Consider the following 18,457-nt stretch of genomic DNA (forward strand, 5'->3'; position numbering starts at 1 on the left):
TTCAGAGGTAGTAATTAAATTACGGTATGCCAAACGGTGTCTCTTCAGTTATTCACACATTAAAGTGGTTCAGGGCTGTTTACCTTGTTGACAGTTCCCTTAAAATTTTAAGCACAGTTTAATTCCATAATGGTATATTCTCTAATATTCTCGAATTCTCTAATAATAGCTGAAGTACTTTCTGTGACTGTCCTATACATCTTCATGGGGTTTACAGAAATGAATTTGCTTGTTGCAGAAACTGCCCCGCTCAGATGTATGGGGCAGATTTTAAGTTTCTGGAACAAATCTTATGTGTGAATATATGGTAACCTTATACTTGGGAACTGAGGAAACTGCATACATTTTGAATGCAGGCTTTGTTATACAGCTGACACCCACCTTCAATATCCATGATCAGAGATAATGCTGATCTCAAATGTTTAGCTAGGTCAGTGGTGTGGTCAGTAGCAGACGTGGCACAGCAAAAAGGCCGGCTATCGGTAGAGCAAAAATGTGTTGCAAGCAGTGGTTTTTGTCCAGCCGAAACACATAATTTTTAATGGAAAGTGACGGAATCGCCAATGGACCTCATTGCAGTCATTGTGGATCCGGCAGTGAAGTACAGTATTTGACAGGGTGCTCTTTGCTGGAACAGTTAATCTCTACAGGTTGCACAAAAGCAATATTGGGCAGTATCACAAACCCCCAACAAGCCCACTAGCGTGAAACAGATAAACCAGCACAAAAAGAAAGTCTAAAACTATTCCAAATGTATAATACATTTTATTCAAAACCATATACTTCCATAGCTGGTTTATGCAATTCTGTCACAGGGCCTGGCGCACTTTGTCTGTGTGCTAAATAAAAAGAAAGGAATGCACTGTTGCCAGCACGACCAATCATCGTAATGTAGTGCAGGGTTTCAAATCGTGACCGTGAATGGGGTCGCATTGCAACCCTACAGTTGTGAGAATAATTAGGGCTGTCATGACAATGTGCAGATCTCAAAATGACCCCTCTCACTAGTGGCAATGCTGCATTGCTACACTGTGATCTCTGGCCATGTGAGGTTTGTCACAGCCAAAGGCCCCTTGCAGACTAGCGAGTCCGCAACATAGCTCCAGGCCTGACCTCCCAGGGCTGCTGGGGGTCACACAGCATTATATTGATTTATGATGCTATGTAACCCTTACAGTGCTGGAATGTATTGGATAACACTGGCATAATGCTGTCAGTGTTATCCAATACATTCCATAACTGTAAGGGTTACATAGCATCATAAATCAATATATTGCTATGTGATTTCCGTCAGTGCTGGGAGGTCAGGCCGGGTGCTGTGTTGCGGACTCGCAACGCTCGTCTGCAAGGGGCCAAAGTCACCATGTAGCCCCAGGCTTATCTAACCCGTGGTTATGTAATAGATGGCCGTTTGGGAAAACCACTTTACACCCTTTTTTTTTTTTTTTTTTGCACTTAGTCCATCCTTTTTGTATGCACAGTACGGCTAATGTGCAGGAGAGGTCCAACGACGCTCCTCATTAAAATATGGCTGTTACCTGCCAGGCTTCAGGTGGAGTCTCGACAGAACAGCAAGGTTAGGGCATGCAGCATTGCAGACATGGTGAGCGGGAGAGGTGGCAAATAGGGGATGTTTAATCCGAAGTCTATTCTCTCATCCCTAGTCGCAATAATGACTGTACAAGTGTCATGGAGGCCTGTACAGGCAGTTTTCCCCCCAAAAAATTTCTAATGCGTATGAATACGCACGATAATTTAAATGCCATTTATGGAGCAGGGGAGCACGCACCACTGCCGACTGCTCATGAAGTGCCAGGGACAGCATGGTGGTAACAGAACCTCACACGGCCTGAGTTCAGGAGAACTGCACACGGTCTAGTTTTATTCCGGCCGCCTCTCGGCATGTTTGCTGTGCTGCCGCCAGAACTCCGGCCCACCCCCATTATAGTCAAGCACGGTAGCACGGATCCGACAGGCTGTTCACCCTCTGGAACAGCCTGCTGAAGTTCCTTGCCGCTAGTGTGAAACTAGCCTAATGGATACAAATCCCTATTGTTCTGTGTCTAACTACAAGGCCACATTCCTGAGTGGTTAAGGGCTCATGCACACAAACTTATTTTCTTTCTGTGTCCGTTCTGTTTTTTTTGCGGACTGGATGCGGAACCATTCATTTTAATGGGTCCACAAAAAAAAAAAAAAAAAACTGAAGGTTCTTCGTGTACATTCAGTTTCCATATTTCTGTTCCACAAAAAAATAGAACATATCCTATTATTGTCCACATTACGGACAAGGATAGTACTGTTCTAGTAGGGGCCAGCTGTTCCGTTCTAAAAAATACGGAATGCACACTGACATCATCCGTATTTTTTGCGGATCCATTTTTTGCGGACTTCAGAATACATACGGTCTTGTGCATGAGCCCTAACTCAGGATATGCATACTGCAAAAGATAAAGGACATGCATCCTGCAACGGTATAAAGGATCGCTACATATAAGAGGAGTTTAGGTCATCAGTATCAAAATCCCAGAACACCCCTGTATGTTATGCTGTTTGTTATTTGTACTTGCCTTTTCTGTACTGTATATGTCTTTATCACCGCTTAGTAAACTTCTTATTCACTTTGCTATTATTTATTCTCATACCTTAGAATCCACCATAAAATAATCATATAAAGGAAACTTACAATACCACATTAGTTTCTTGTTACCTTATCTCCCAAAAAATTTAGTTAAAAAATGATTAATAAAAGCATATGTGCAGTACCCCAAAATGGTACCAAAAACTATAGCTCATCCTGCAAAAAACGAACTCGCTCACCTCCCCTGACAAAGAAAAACAAAATGGTCAAACCCTTCAGAGGCAATTTTGGTTTATGATTGCATTTTACTCATTTTTGGCTAAAAATTATATTTTCAATTGGCCTTTATTATAAATATTGAGCTGTTCTGTCACAATGAGTTCACAGTTTTTCTAACTGTGTGACTGGCACTTTCACTCTGTGCCGATCATCTAATAAACCTTATCTCTAAACTACTAAGAGGTCAAAAACACTTAAGCCACATTCTTATTAGGCCTCATGCACATTACCGTTTTTTTTTTTTTTTAGGTCCGCAAAAACAGGTTCCATAGTTCCGTGATCCGTGTCCGTTTTTCCTTCCGTGGGTCTTCCTTGATTTTTGGAGGATCCACGGACATGAAGGAAAAAGTCGTTTTGGTGTCCGCCTGGCCGTGCAGAGCCAAACGGATCCGTCCTGACTTACAATGCAAGTCAATGGGGACGGATCCGTTTGACGTTGACACAATACGGTGCAATTGCAAACGGATCCGTCCCCCATTGACTTTCAATGTAAAGTCAGGAGTCCCTATTATACCATCGGATCGGAGTTTTCTCCACTCCGATGCTATATTTTAACTTGAAGCGTCCCCATCACCATGGGAACGCCTCTATGTTAGATTATACCATCGGATTTGAGTTACATTGTGAAAACTCATATCCGACAGTATATTCTAACATAGAGGCGTTCCCGTGGTGACGGGGACGCTTCAAGTTAGAATATACTACGAACTGTGTACATCACTGCCCCCTGCTGCCTGGCAGCACCCGATCTCTTACAGGGGGCTGTGATCCGCACAATTAACCCCTCAGGTTCCGCACCTGAAGGGGTTAATTGTGCATATCATACCCCCCTATAAGAGATCAGGGGCTGCCAGGCCTCAGGGGGCAGACCCCCCTCCCTCCCCAGTTTGAATATCATTGGTGGCCAGTGTGCGGCCCCCCTCCCTCCCTCTATTATATTATCATTGGTGGCCAGTGTGCTGCCCCCACTTCCTCCCTCTATTGTATTATCATTGGTGGCCAGTGTGCGTCCTCCCCTCTTCCCCCCCCCCCCCCCCCCCAACATTGGTGGCAGCGGAGAGTTCCGATCGGAGTCCCAGTTTAATCGCTGGGGCTCCGATCGGTAACCATGGCAACCAGGACGCTACTGCAGTCCTGGTTGCCATGGTTACTTAGCAATATTAGAAGCATTATACTTACCTGCTGCGCTGTCTGTGATCAGCCGGGAGCTCCTCCTACTGGTAAGTGACAGATCATTAAGCAATGCGCCGCACAGACCTGTCACTTACCAGTAGGAGGAGCTCCCGGCCGGTCACAGACAGCGCAGCAGGTAAGTATGATGCTTCTAATATTGCTAAGTAACCTTGGCAACCAGGACTGCAGTAGCGTCATGGTTACCGATCGGAGCCCCAGCGATTAAACTGGGACTCCGATCGGAACTCTCCGCTGCCACCAATGATCGGGGGGGGGGAGGGAGGGGGCCACACACTGGCCACCAATGATAATGCAATAAAGGGAGGGAGGGGGGCCGCACTTGCCACCAATGATATTAATACAATAGAGGGGGGGGGGGGCGCACACTGGCCACCAATGATAATACAATAGAGGGAGGGAGGGGGGGCCAGGGGGAAGGCCGCACACTGGCCACCAATGAAATTAATACAGTAGAGGGAGGGGGGCCGCACTGGCCACCAATGAAATTAAAACTGGGGAGGGAGGGGGGTCTGCCCCCTGCTGCCTGGCAGCCCCTGATCTCTTACAGGGGGCTATGATACGCACAATTAACACCTTCATGTGTCATGCAGCAGGGGGCAGTCATGTACACAGTTCGTAGTATATTCTAACTTGAAGCGTCCCCATCACTATGGGAATGCCTCTGTGTTAGAATATACTGTCGGATCTGAGTTTTCACGAAGTAAAAACTTAGCTCTGAAAAAGCTTTTATGCAGACGGATCTTCGGACCCGTCTGTATGAAGGTAGCCTACAGACACGGATCACGGACACAGATGCGAATCTTGTGTGCATCCGTGTTTTTTCACGGACCCATTTACTTGAATGGGTCTGTGAACCGTTGTCCGTCAAAAAAATAGGACAGGTCATATTTTTTGGACGAACAGGATACACGGATCATGGAGGCGGATGACAAACGGTGCATTTTCCGAGTTTTCAACCGACCCATTGAAAGTCATTGCTCCATCTGTTGTGTTACCGCAAAGCTGCTCCCATTGCAGCCATTAATCTGCACTTGGTCATACGTTGTGTCTTGCCTTTCTTCTAGCTGGGATGAAAGAGGAGAAATGATTGAAAAAGAAAGACTAAAGAGAGGCAGAAAGATTAATTTGCTGACTGACGACGTAATTATTCCTCACTGTTACATCGGCCTTTCCTACGCATTTTGTCATTTAAATACTGTCGTGATTCATCAGGGACAACACTGGAGCATTTTAGTACTGTCTGCCGCGTGATGTCACAATACAGAAGTGATGCCACATAGCACGGAATAAGACTACAGCTACACGGGGTGGACACCTTCAGGAAGCACATAAATTTGCTGCTGTAAAGCAAAAGAATTATGAGGTCCCTTATTTTGGGGGGGCATTTACAAAATTGTAAACTTAAAAATGCCTTCACATTACTTTTTCCATCAACTAGGTTTTCCCTTTGGATGTGTTTTCCTTTAGATGTTTTACAGAAATGGAATATAAAAAATTCACATTTGAAATGATTTTTAAATATCATTCTTGTACAGCATATATTATAAACAGACGCATTTCACACATTAAATACAGTTAAAAAGCTGCCTGTGACACGAGAGTGGTTATCTGCTGTGTGTGTGTTATCGGAACAGGGGCAGATAAATATACATTTAATGCAGTTCAAAGAACTAATGTCCGTCTCTCGCTGCAGCCACTGCCTCTATTTCACCCGGTTTATGGCTCTATTCATTCAGGCTTTTGCATGCATGTCACATAGCTAACAAGAAGCGAAGGTTACTAATATAGCAAGGCAGGACAAGCCATTCTCCATCTGATATCTCACTAAATCATAAAATGCGTCTTCTATATATTGTCTGACGCATTTCCAATATGATCTTCTTATATTGCATCCACCAGTAAATTACTAGAAATACTTCACCAAAGTTTAATATATGTCTATTGCGAGCTGCAATTTATTTTGCTGCTTCCTTCGTTTCTTCAAAATAGGCTTGTCACTTCAGCTGGAGGCTCAGATAATCTGCAAAGTGGGTTCAGTAATGGCTTGTATAGTATTTTCGGCTGTGCATAGTAATCTCATGTTTGATTCAGCTATTGCACCCACCAGAAGTCACTCAAATATATGTACAGGGAAATTATAATGTACTCGTTTTTTATTTCAGCATAAATGGAGCAATCTAAAATCATGACAGCAGCAAATTTAATATCCCATATTTCGATGGGCCTCAAATCCAAACAACAAAGTTGCCAATTATTTTAATGGTAATATAAAGAGGGCTTGAAACTAGTGATCATAATTGACTTTCAAAATGGATGTGCTTAAGGCCAGACACAGACGAGCAAGTTCAATGCGCGGAGCTCCCTGCGTGTGGCAGTGTGAGGTCCCACTCTGAACTCTGCTCCTCTGACAGGACTGAACAGCATTAGGGCTCATGCATATGACTGTAGCCTGGTTTGTGGGTGCCACGGAACGGACATGCGGTGCGCTGTTTGCATCTTTTGTGGTCCCACTGAAGTGAATGGGTCCGCATCCCACCTGCAGAAAATGCGGATTGGATGCGGATAAAAAATAGATTTGTGTGAATGAGCCCTTACAATGATTTATAATGCTGTGGGTCCCTGCGAGACCTGGAATCTATTGAATTGCACCGACAGAGGAGCAGAGTTCAGAAGAGAAACTGCCACACGTTGCGAGTTTGAACTGGCTCTTCTCTGTCTGGTCTAAGGTTATACCTGCTTGTATTGTCAAGTTTGATTTTATGCGTTTTTTTTTTTTTTTTTTTTTTTCATTTTTATTATATGCTTTTGTCTCCATATAGAAAACCCCATTCAAATTTCAACGACAGAAAATGACAGTCTTTCAAATGTTTTGATGTGTAGTCAATTTCACCAAAAGTACAACACATTCAGACATAATTCTGAAATAACTATTTTGTTGCTACTTAGGGCAGCATAAAATCAATAACAGATTCCTTTTAGGCTACTTTCACACTAGCGTTCGGGCGGATCCGTTCTGAACGGATCCGCTCATAATAATGCAGACGGAGGCTCCGTTCAGAACGGATCCGTCTGCATTATATTAGTAAAAAAAAGCTAAAGTGTGAAAATAGCCTGGGACGGATCCGTCCAGACTTTCAATGTAAAGTCAATGGGGGACGGATCCGCTTGAAGATTGAGCCACATTGTGGCATCTTCAAACGGATCCGTCCCCATTGACTTACATTGTAAGTCTGGACGGATCCGCACGGATCCGCACGCCTCTGCGCGGCCAGGCGGACACCCGAACGCTGCAAGCAGCGTTCAGCTGTCCGCCTGTCCGTGCGGAGGCGAGCGGAGCGGAGGCTGAACGCCGCCAGACTGATGCAGTCTGAGCGGATCCGCTCCATTCAGACTGCATCAGGGCTGGACGGCTGCGTTCGGGTCCGCTCGTGAGCCCCTTCAAACGGAGCTCACGAGCGGACACCCGAACGCTAGTGTGAAAGCAGCCTAAAACAGTCGTTTTTCCCTCATCTAGAATAATAAAAATAGTTTTCCATGCTGTTTTTAGCTCCATTTATGTACAGGTTCCATGATTCATTTCAGTATGCAAGACGTAAGAGGTGACTTGCTTTTCTGCAGCCCTTTACTTTCTCCCTGCTCATCTACTGGCATGGAATAGGTTAGATATAGAGAGATTAGACAAAAATCATTTCTTACCCAAACAAGGATTTGCAAGCAGTCTGTGTGTTTGTGGTGTGAGCTTGAATGTCCTGTGATTACAGCAGCCTTCGAGCAGCGCGATGCCCTGTGATATAACCGGAAATGGTGTAAGTGGAGTGGCAAGAGTTAATTTGTGCTTGCATCCTTGTAGAAAATGTTACTGTCCTGGAGTTTCGCTATACAGTAGTTGTAACATGACTGGCAACTACCATATATCAACTTCTTTTTAGTGAATTAGGAAAAATAAAATGTCTGCAGCACAGAACACCAATCTTCAAAGGAAAAGGCTTTAGAAAGATATAATGCATAAGTCTGAAAGCACTATGATTTAGGCCTCTTTCACACTTGCGTTGTCCGGATCCGGCATGTACTCCACTTGCCGAAATTACACGCCGGATCCGGAAAAACACAAGTGAACTGAAAGCATTTGAAGACGGATCCGTCTTCAAAATGCGTTCAGTGTTACTATGGCACCCAGGACGCTATTAAAGTCCTGGTTGCCATAGTGGGAGCGGCATACTTACAGTCCGTGCAGCTCCCGGGGCGCTCCAGAATGACGTCAGAGCGCCCCATGCGCATGGATGACGTGCCATGTGATCACGTCATCCGTGTGCGTGGGGCGCCCTGATGTCACTCTGGAGCGCCCCGGGAGCCGCACGGACGGTAAGTATACTGCTCCCCCGCTCCCCACTACACTTTACCATGGCTGCCAGGACTTTAGCGTCCCGGCAGCCATGGTAACCATTGAGAAAAAGCTAAATGTCGGATCCGGCAATGTGCTGAAACGACGTTTAGCTTAAGGCCGTATCCGGATTAATGCCTTTCAATGGGCATTAATTCCGGATCCGGCCTTGCGGCAAGTCTTCAGGATTTTTGGCCGGAGCAAAAAGCGCAGCATGCTGCGGTATTTTCTCCGGCCAAAAAACGTTCCGGTCTGGAACTGAAGACATCCTGATGTATCCTGAACGTATTTCTCTTCATTCAGAATGCATTAGGATAAAACTGATCAGGATTCTTCCGGCATAGAGCCCTGACGACGGAACTCTATGCCGGAAGAAAAGAACGCAAGTGTGAAAGAGCCCTTAAAGTTTAACATTAGTGAAAACAGTTCTAATTAGACATTAGTTGTTCTGTGGACCTTGCAGTCATGATTTTAGTATTTACAGCATGCAGATTTCTAGGTAGTACCAGAAAGTAATAGCAGTAAGTGGCCAAGATTCGCCGAATGAGTATTTAGCAAATTAAGGACGAAGCCCATTTTGGTCTTAATTCGCAACTCCATTTTTCTAATCTGACATGTATCACTTTGTGGTAATACCTTTGTAACGTATCCAAGCGATTCTGACATTTATTTTTACTTATTGTAGTTTGTTAGCGGCAAATTTGGGAAGCTTTGTTTTGTGTTTTCATCTATAAAAAAAAAAATCTGAGATGGAATTCTTTTTTTGTTGACTGAGCTTTTTTTGTGCTTGACAAGCTGTTTCTATTGGTACTACTTTTGGTTACATTTGGCTTTTTGATTGCTCTGTATACCATTTTTGGGAGGTAAGCGTGGCAAAAATTGCTATTCTGAATTTCTGACAATCTTTTTTATTTTAATTTTTTTATGGGGTTCACCATACTGTATATACCGTATATGATATAACTTTATTCTGCAGGCTGATATGATTATGGTGATGGCAGGTTTATATCGGTTTATTTCATGTTTTGCTACTTCTTCATCATAAAATCAAATGTTTATTAAAATATTTTTTCCTTGTATTGCCACATCAAAGACTTTTTTTTCCGTCAACATAGCTGTGTGAGGGCTTGGTTTTGCGGGACAGGCTATAGTTTTTATTGGTATCACTCTGTGGTATATACAACCTTTTGATGTGATGATTCTTTTATAGATTGGGTAATTACAGATGCAGTGATACCAAATATGGCTACTTTCATATCTGCGTTTTTGCTGTACGGTTGTGATATCCGGCAGGGGTTCTCAAAACGCTTCTATTATAATAATACAACCAGCTGCATCTGTTCAGAACGGATCCGGATGTATTTTTATCGAAAATGAAGAAACCAGATCCGGCACTAAAACCGTTGTAAGTCACTGGGCGCCAGATCTGGTACCATTAATTTACATGGTTTTTGGTGCCGGATCCGGCTTCTTCAGTTTTCCATCCCGGACACAAAAACGCTGCTTTGGGAACGCAGCAAACTGGAACAGAATACATTCTGATGCACTCCATTCCGGTTTATTCAGTTTTGTCCCCATTGACAGTTTTTTTTTACTGTATTGTACTGTCAATTTTATTCTGACATTTTGCCTAATCAGACCCTGCCTCTGGTAGGCTTCCGTACGTGGCACACCTGAAGGCCTTTTTAAGGTCTCTGGCTGCCATGGCAACCATTGAGACCCAGCAATAGCATTTTGGGGCCTAATGGGAAAGAGAAGGGAGATTACGCTCTCTGTACACCCCTTAGGATGCCGTGGTCAGTATAAACTGCTGCATCTAAGAGGTTAAATGACCGGGAACGGCTCTAGCACCAATCTCAGCCATTGCAGCTGGGTGTTAGCTGTATGTAACAACTAACACTGGCTGATGATGTAGGCGACATTTTTCCTAAGGTGCTGCAATATCCATGCCGTAAATGTATGGCATGGTGCTTTAAAACTGTTGTCTCATGTCAGCAAATTGCATTGATCATGTAGAGAAAGTTAATACAAAGCACGTACTAATGTATTGTGATTGTCCATATTCCCTCCTTTGCTGGCTTGATTCATTTTTCCCATCACATTATACACTGCTCATATCCGGGGGTTATGGCCACCACTGCAGCGCAGATATGAGGTGGTCAGGATGGGAGCTGCTGCACATACATCCATATGCACTCTCCCACAGTCCTGGCCATTTAAGAGGCCAGGGCATTTTCCTGTACTGTGCAAGCGCGGCCACTGCTGCTGGATTGCAGGGTGGTCTAAACCATGGAAATGAGCAGTGTATAATGTAATGAAAAAATGAATCCAGCCAGCAAAGGAGGCAATATGGATAATCACAATACATTAGTAAGTGCCTTGTATTAACTTTCTCTACATAACAAATGCCACTTGCTGAAGTGAGACAAACCCTTTAATGCTCCGCTTGCCATGCCATACATACAGCATGGAGCAGGAAGGAGTTAAAGGCCCTTTTACATGGGCTGAGTTAGAAACGGTCCAGCTATAAGTTATAGTGAAGGAGTGTTCCTAGGAATGTCATTACTGATATTTGCTCTGTGTAAATGTGTCGCTGATCGTCCGGTGAATGAAAAATGCAGCAGCAGATTGCCTGGTGTAAACAGGGATCTTCTGCCAGCAGACAGTGAATCGGTAGAGGGACAAATGATCGCACTACTGATCGCTTATTCCCATACAGATGGGATGATTGCTGCCCACCTCTCTTCCCAGCGATGGCCAATTATTGGGAACAAACATTTCGTTCCCAATAATTGTCTTGTCATTCGGACCAGACACCTTTCCAAATCCCTAGTTTGGGTGTGACTGCGGATAGCTGCAATATCTCACTCACAGGAGTTTAGGAAGTCCGTGAAAATATTATAGAAATGTTTGGATTGCTCTACTGCTCTATTTTACATGAATAGTAGCTTTTAGGTAAATTTTTCCTTTTCTATTTTTTGGACAGAGTTTATCAAAGCACAGTCGAAGCAATATTGGAACTGAGGGAGGTCCTCCACCATTTGTGCCTTTTGGACAGGTAGGATTGCTCTCATGTGTCTCTCATATGTATAATGGAAAAATACTGCTGTTTTGCTTGTGAAATAATGAACAAGTTCAGTTCAAGAGGTTTTCCAAATGTCTTCTCAGAAAAATAAAACAGATGAGATCACAGTGCGTTTACATGGAGCTGATTTCTTTTGGTAGGGATTCACATGCCAATGCGCATAGACCAAGTGATTGTGTATATGCAGTAGTTAGTGGCTGGTTTACCTTAACCCCGTAATGACCAGGCCAGGGATGGTCGTTAACCCCTTAACCCATAAAGCCGTACATGTAAAACTAATAGCCAAGAGGCTAAAGAAAACCCTGTTTCTGACCCTTATGGTAAAACGTAACTTTCATTAGATTTCTCTAACACCTAAAGGAAAAAAGCAAATGTTTGCAGGTCGCAATATGGGCAAAGGACTAATGCTCAAGGCCCTAGTTATATGGAGAATGACTTTTATTTTAACCCCTTCCCAACCTCCACTATACACATCTATGGGATCGATGGCATTAAAGGGACACTGGCAGGCCAAATCAGCATATTTAGTTATACATATGACATTACAGGTCTTATACAGTCTATTAAAAGCATCTAAGTATCCCCCCTGTCCACCTTATAAATACCGAAAAATAAAGTTTTATAACCTGCCTGTCTCGTCACCAATCTGCCCAAGGGGCGGCGTATAATCTCAAATTGCGCCCAGCCAGCCGCTCCCAACTGCCGTTCTGAAGCCCCACCCAGCTCATCAATATTCACTTCGCTGGGCGGCGGCTACAACTCTCCCCAGTCAAGATCCTGCGCGGTCGTGGTTACATCGCCTGCGCAGGATCTTGACTGGGGAGAGTTGTAGCCGCCGCCCAGTGAAGTGAATATTGATGAGCTGGGCGGGGCTTCAGAACGGCAGTTGGGAGTAGAGATGGGAAGTTCGGATCTTTTTCATGAATCTATTCATTTGATTCAGTTCATTCAAAAGAACCGATTCATGAATCGGATCTTCGGTTCACTTCCTGAGGCGGCAGAAGCAAGTGAACTGAAGATCAATGCGCAGGCTCAGTTCATCGAATCTTCAGTTCACTTGCTGAGTCGGCTCTCAAGTGAACCGAAGGTCTGGAGGGACTCGCTCCTGGCAAACACAGCTCTGCTGCAGTGGAGCAGATTGATGTAATTACACTGTATAGTTATTGCAGGGATTTAGATAATGGTCTAAAAGTTTATTAGTTAAAAGAATCAAATGAGTCAGAGACTGTCACAGAGTCCCTGCCAGGCTTCCTGCTCTGCTACATTGCTGCAAGCACCCTGTACACACACAGCTCTGCTACATTGCTGCAAGCACCCTGTACACACACAGCTCTGCTACATTGTTGCCAGCACCCTGTACACGCACACACAGCTCTGCTACATGCAATACTATACCACCCGTCCAACCAACCCCCCCCCCCCCCCGCAGAGCAGGAAGCCTGGCAGGGACTTGGTGACACAGTCTCTGACTCATTCAATTCTTTTAATTAATAAACTCAGACAATTCTCTTAGTCCCTGCGCGACTCCCCTGTGCTGTGAGTCAGTGCTGGACTGCTGGCTGCCTCTGATTGGTTGGAGGATGGGGAGGGGCGGGGCTAGCTTCCACTGTCGGCTCCTATTACACTGCCTGCTGCTGCCTCTATGCTAACCTGACTGAGCGGCATCACTCGGATCGGCTCAGTCACAGGAATCGACTCTTCCGGTTCAGTGAACTGAATCCATTCAAAAGAACGATTCGTTCATGATCCGGACATCACTAGTTGGGAGCGGCTGGCTGGGCGCAATTTGAGATTAAACGCCGCCCCTTGGACAGATTGGTGACGAGACAGGCAGGTTATAAAACGTTATTTTTCGGTATTTATAAGGTGGACAGGGGGGATACTTAGATGCTTTTAATAGACTGTATAAGACCTGTAATGTCATATGTATAACTAAATATGCTGATTTGGCCTGTCAGCGTCCCTTCCTAGGTTGACTTAAAATAAGTGAAAAGTAATGAAAATAGGTTATGAAAACTAAAAAATGTAAAATTCAAATCCACCCCTTTCCACATATCAATAACTAAAATAAACAATGAAAAATAAAGATCATTGTCACCCACAACATGCTCGTACTATTAATCCTATTTATTCCATACAGTGAACTCCATGATGGATAAAAAATTAAAACTGTGCATTTACCGTTTTTTTTTTTTTTTTTTTTTTGTTGCCTTATCTCCTCACAAAAACTGAATAAAAAATGATCAAGAAGGCATATTCCAAAATGGTATCAATAAAATTGGCCCACAAAACCCCCCCAGCTATTGGGCTTGGCCACACCTGCCAGTTTGGCTCTGCATACAACATGGGGACACTTCTACGTTTGTTTTGTTTTGTTTTTGTTTTTTGCAGGGCCACTTTGAGTTCCTAATCTTCCCCCTGGATTTACAACAACTAGAAAGCCACAGGTTGGAGACCCCTGCTCCAGAGTATGTTTCCACCCTCTATGAAGACTCAGAATGGTCTAATAGGCTATTTTGGGATGGGTTTTCTAAACTGGGCAAGGAATGTGATATCTGCTGCCTGCACTGAAACATCTTCTTTATGAAGAAGTATTCAATCTGAACAATGAAGCATGCAACATCCCCTTATCTTACAATGCATTTATAGAGCACCCCAATATAGTTGTGGTGTCTCCCTCTCATATTCCGTGGAATATGTCAGCGTTACAAGTGTGTAAAATAAATATATATACACAGTAAGTTAATTTACTGAATACATCTTGACCACTGATGATCACCTTTCACTCCTCCCTTTAGCGTTGTGCATCTGTTACTTCAGTTGACAGCAGAGAACTTGATAGCCGAAAGACGCTGCAGGCTCCGAGTGCCACCAAATCTGTGGGGGAGAATGATGAGTTTGAAAAACAAAGGACTGCTGCCATTGCTGAAGTAGCAAAAAGCAAAGAGGTTTGTGACCCTTGTTTACTTGAGTAGTTCACCTTGGCTAATGGATTGAACGAGTATGTTTTCCATGGAAACCTCATCATTCCTAATGTGTTTATGCACTCTGTCTCTGTAAGAGACTTACACGGTTACGTTTTCATAAATGAGCGTGCATTGCCTTACAGCGCTTGCTTCATGACTGTGACAAAGTTCAATAGTCCTGGATGGAAAAGTTAGCATAAACTAAAATGTAACTTATATGTTGCTGATTCTGACAGTGTAGACCCCACTGTGATCAGTGAGCTGCTTAGTGATTTTCCTATAGTTCTCTCATTTAATTAGTGACCTAGAGTGATAACGAGTTACATAGAACAATCCTGAACGTAGTCTTGAATGTTTTATATACTGTATGAATGCACTTTAGATTGGGTCAAAAATCAGTTTGCAGCTTTGTAAAAAAACATGGTTAAAACAGTTGCCAGGCACTTAAAGGGGTTGGCCACTTTCTCGTTACTGTTGACCAAAGTGTATATAAGATGATTATATGGCACTTACTAATATAGCTTTTCTTGAAATTCTGCACCATTTTCTATATTTTATAAGGTACACAAAGTCTATTGTACTGTCCACTCAGAGGTCTTGGCCATAAAATGGCTGCTGATGGAGGGTCATGTGACCAGGCAAATCACCTCCATTTGATGTCTCCTCCATTCAGATACACTGCCCCTGCCATCTGCATTTGTTCTGTTGGGAGTTTAGTGCAGTCTGTTTGGATGGAGGTGAGTTGCCTGGTCACATGACCCTCGATCAGCAGCCATTTTATGGACAGGACCTCTGTGTGGACAGTATGAAATAGGTGTACCTTATAGAATACAGAAAATGGTGCCGAATTTCCACAAAGGCTATATTAGCACGTGTCGTATAATTATCTTATATACACATTGGTCAACAATAACCAGAAAGCGGCCAAGCCCTTTAAGGTTCCTGCGGAACTAGAAAGTGGCTTGGTTCCATGACTGCTGCAGCCAGTCACAGGCCTCAGCAGTCACATCTGCTTGAATGGTACATCCCTGATGTGACTGTTGTGACAGCTGAGGTTTGAGATTGACCGCAGCAGTTACAGGACTAAGGCACTTTCTGGTCCTACAGAGACCAAATAGCCAGGACTGGGGCAATGCCAGGACCACAGGTGAAATGTTTTATTTTTATATATTAGACACACTTTAGGTCCACAGGAGCTTTAAAGTTTTTTTTTTTTTCCTGTGGCAAATAGCAGTGATGCTGTTAGAATAATAATAATGATAATAAAAAAAAATTACCTTCCAAAGTCCTCTCTGATCCAGTGCCATTCTGTCCTTTCCACTGTGCTGCAGCCATGGTGTATTACTTTGGCTGCAGCTGTCAGATGCTATATACCAATTATATATACCCAACCAAAAGCCCCAATGGTACCCAGCTTCCCATTTACAAGTCCATATATAATCTATGGGGGGACATTTATCATGACTGGTGTTCCCATACTCCAGTCTTAATCCTCCTGTGACTATAGTCAGTCACTCACAAAACAAACAAACATGAAACATATTATTTAACCAAAATGTATTATTTAATGATACCTTCCCTTGCTGCTACATTTTCATTTTTACAATTGTTATACGCCTTTGTAATTTCTACTTCAGTCCAAACTACATATTGCTCCTTGTATTTTGTGAGGTTTGTTCATATGTACCGTATTTGACTATAGTATTTTTTTAAAATAAAAGAAACACAGTATTATTTCTTTTAGTTTATTTCAAAAATGTAAATAACGCTATACAACCTTCCTAGGTTGCAAAAATGTTACCCCTCAGCATAAACGGACATGCTGTGGATTGAAAATTCATAATGCAAGTCCCTTCACGCTGGGCTTCTCTGCAGCGCGTGGGAGAGATTTCTGTATTGTAAATGCAGCTAATTCCCCGCAGGGGGCCTTTACGCCATGTGTGGATGTACCCTTACAGAGGAACGGCATGAACCAGACTGTAATTAAAGATGTTATTTCATAGGGTATACAAATGGCATGTCAGAGGTCTTCTACAGATTTATGGAGAATTTTTAAAATAAAAAAGTGGTATTTTAAAGATGACAACGTCATGCCTACCAAGTATTTGTCTGATTAGATACCTTCCTGTCCAGCAATAATGTGAGCACTTGTATTGGCTGTCCTTCTGCAAGCTCTGCTTGCTGAAAAAGGACCTGTCCACAGGGGCGGAGCTAAAAGGGGTGCAGTGGTAGCAGTCTCTACCGGGCCCAGGAGCCTGAGGGAACCCAAAGACCCTTGTGCGGCATATGAAGGCACCAGTATTATAGAAAGCACATGCTGATCAAGTTACATCTCTGGATGGCCTGAAGGGGTTTGGTCAAGAATTTGTGCCGTTTCAATTTTTTGCCTCAAGCAGTACAAATGCTATGTGCTTCCCTGGCCACAAAGCACTGAGGGATGGGTGGTCCCAAGATGAACTCTTACACAAGGGCCCATGAACTTTTGGTGACAGGCAGGGGTGTAGCTAAAACGGCAGTGCAATCTGCAGGCAGCATATTATAGAGCAGGAGAAGCTGAGCAGATTGATGTATAGTTTTGTGGAAAAAGATAACCCCTCCACCATTGGACACCATCATTGACAAAGTGATCCCATTTTCGGGCTAGGTTTCTTATCTGCAGAGACTTGGATTCAGTGTAAAAGTCCTTTGGAAGTTGCCCAGTTTAACGCTTATGTTATTTTATATCCTGCTATATTGTTTTCCATTTAGGTTTATTGTTATGATTCACTTCACAGTAGCTCAAAATCGTGAACATTATATAACATATTTTTTACTACTTGAAACATTGACAGGACCTAAAGAGGCGATGAGTAGGTTTCTGTTCCGTTTTATGGAAATGAACTTTTTATTTATCAGTAGGTACATTTCAATAAAGAAAAAAAAGCAACTTCCAGGGATTTATCGCAATGCGAATAATGGCATACTCTTTAGGATAATTTTTATTAGGAGTTGTTGACCTTACCGCAGCCTTTCTTATTTTCAGACCAAGACGTTTGGAGGAGGCGGAAATGCTGGAAGCAATCTCAATGCCGCTGCTGGAGGGAGTCGTAATAGGGAAGTGTTCCAGAAAGAGAAGATAATCAGAAGTGAAGGTAGATCGGAAGGAGTGTATCGTGAGCTGGTAAGGTTTTACCACTGAACAAAACTTTATATAACCGAAGGAGACAAATGTATCTGCATATCCTCTCTAGTCCTTATTATTTCACTTCCCCCCGCAAGTTTCTTTATTTGGACTGAGCAGCGTTCTTGGCAGTTATACTGGCATCGTGAAGCCTGTTGCATCGAGCAATTGTTACATGTATTATTGTTATGGCTTGACGTCTTACCAGACTAAAAATGCTGTCTTGTATTTGCATAGATGTCTCTTAATTTGCCTTTCAGACTGGTTGAAGTTAACATAGTGCAGAACTGTTCAAATTCACTCATGAACTGCAAGTGCTGATATTTGGGATGTAGTCACATAGAATAATCTCGCACTGGCTGCATATTTATAATGTTGAAAAATAGGATTAAGGCGGCTCAACTGGTCAGTAGAATGGTTGAGGTGCTGAACTGCTGGTTTTGACTCACCCAGTCAAAAGGAGAAGATTTAGGATAAGAAGGTAGCAGGCACACTCATAGATGGGATAAATAAAGTGTTTTTTTATTTTGTTAAAATCTTACATATGTTAAAATTGGGTACTGGTGTTTCAAGAAAAAGGTGGGTGTAATAGTCTGGGCACTTGTTACGGGTGCCAGATGGGAGGTGACTGATATTAGGTGATCTTGGGGTAAATTCGTGGAGAATGGATGGGGGAAAAAATGGACGGTATTTAGTCCGTTGGGGTAGGTGGTGTGTTGTGATAAAAAAGGGGGATGGTCGGGGAGTACAGTCTTTTGAGACTGGCTAGAGTAGGTGGGGTAGCCTTTCCCAGTAGTTTGTGATATATGGT

General features: G+C 43.3%; 1 protein-coding gene across 1 annotated transcript in view; it reads left to right on the forward strand.

Annotated features, from left to right (window-relative positions):
• LOC122931442 (tudor domain-containing protein 3-like) overlaps positions 1 to 18,457 on the forward strand; it is a 206,425-nt gene that overhangs the window by 168,903 nt on the left and 19,065 nt on the right. The window contains exons 6-8 of the mRNA XM_044285514.1: positions 11,422 to 11,493; positions 14,319 to 14,468; positions 17,509 to 17,646. Coding sequence (XP_044141449.1) covers positions 11,422 to 11,493; positions 14,319 to 14,468; positions 17,509 to 17,646 — 360 coding nt within the window. The remainder of the gene's footprint in view (positions 1 to 11,421; positions 11,494 to 14,318; positions 14,469 to 17,508; positions 17,647 to 18,457) is intronic.

This window comes from Bufo gargarizans, chromosome 3, assembly GCF_014858855.1.
Source record: "Bufo gargarizans isolate SCDJY-AF-19 chromosome 3, ASM1485885v1, whole genome shotgun sequence".
NCBI classification, from domain to species: Eukaryota; Metazoa; Chordata; class Amphibia; order Anura; family Bufonidae; genus Bufo; species Bufo gargarizans.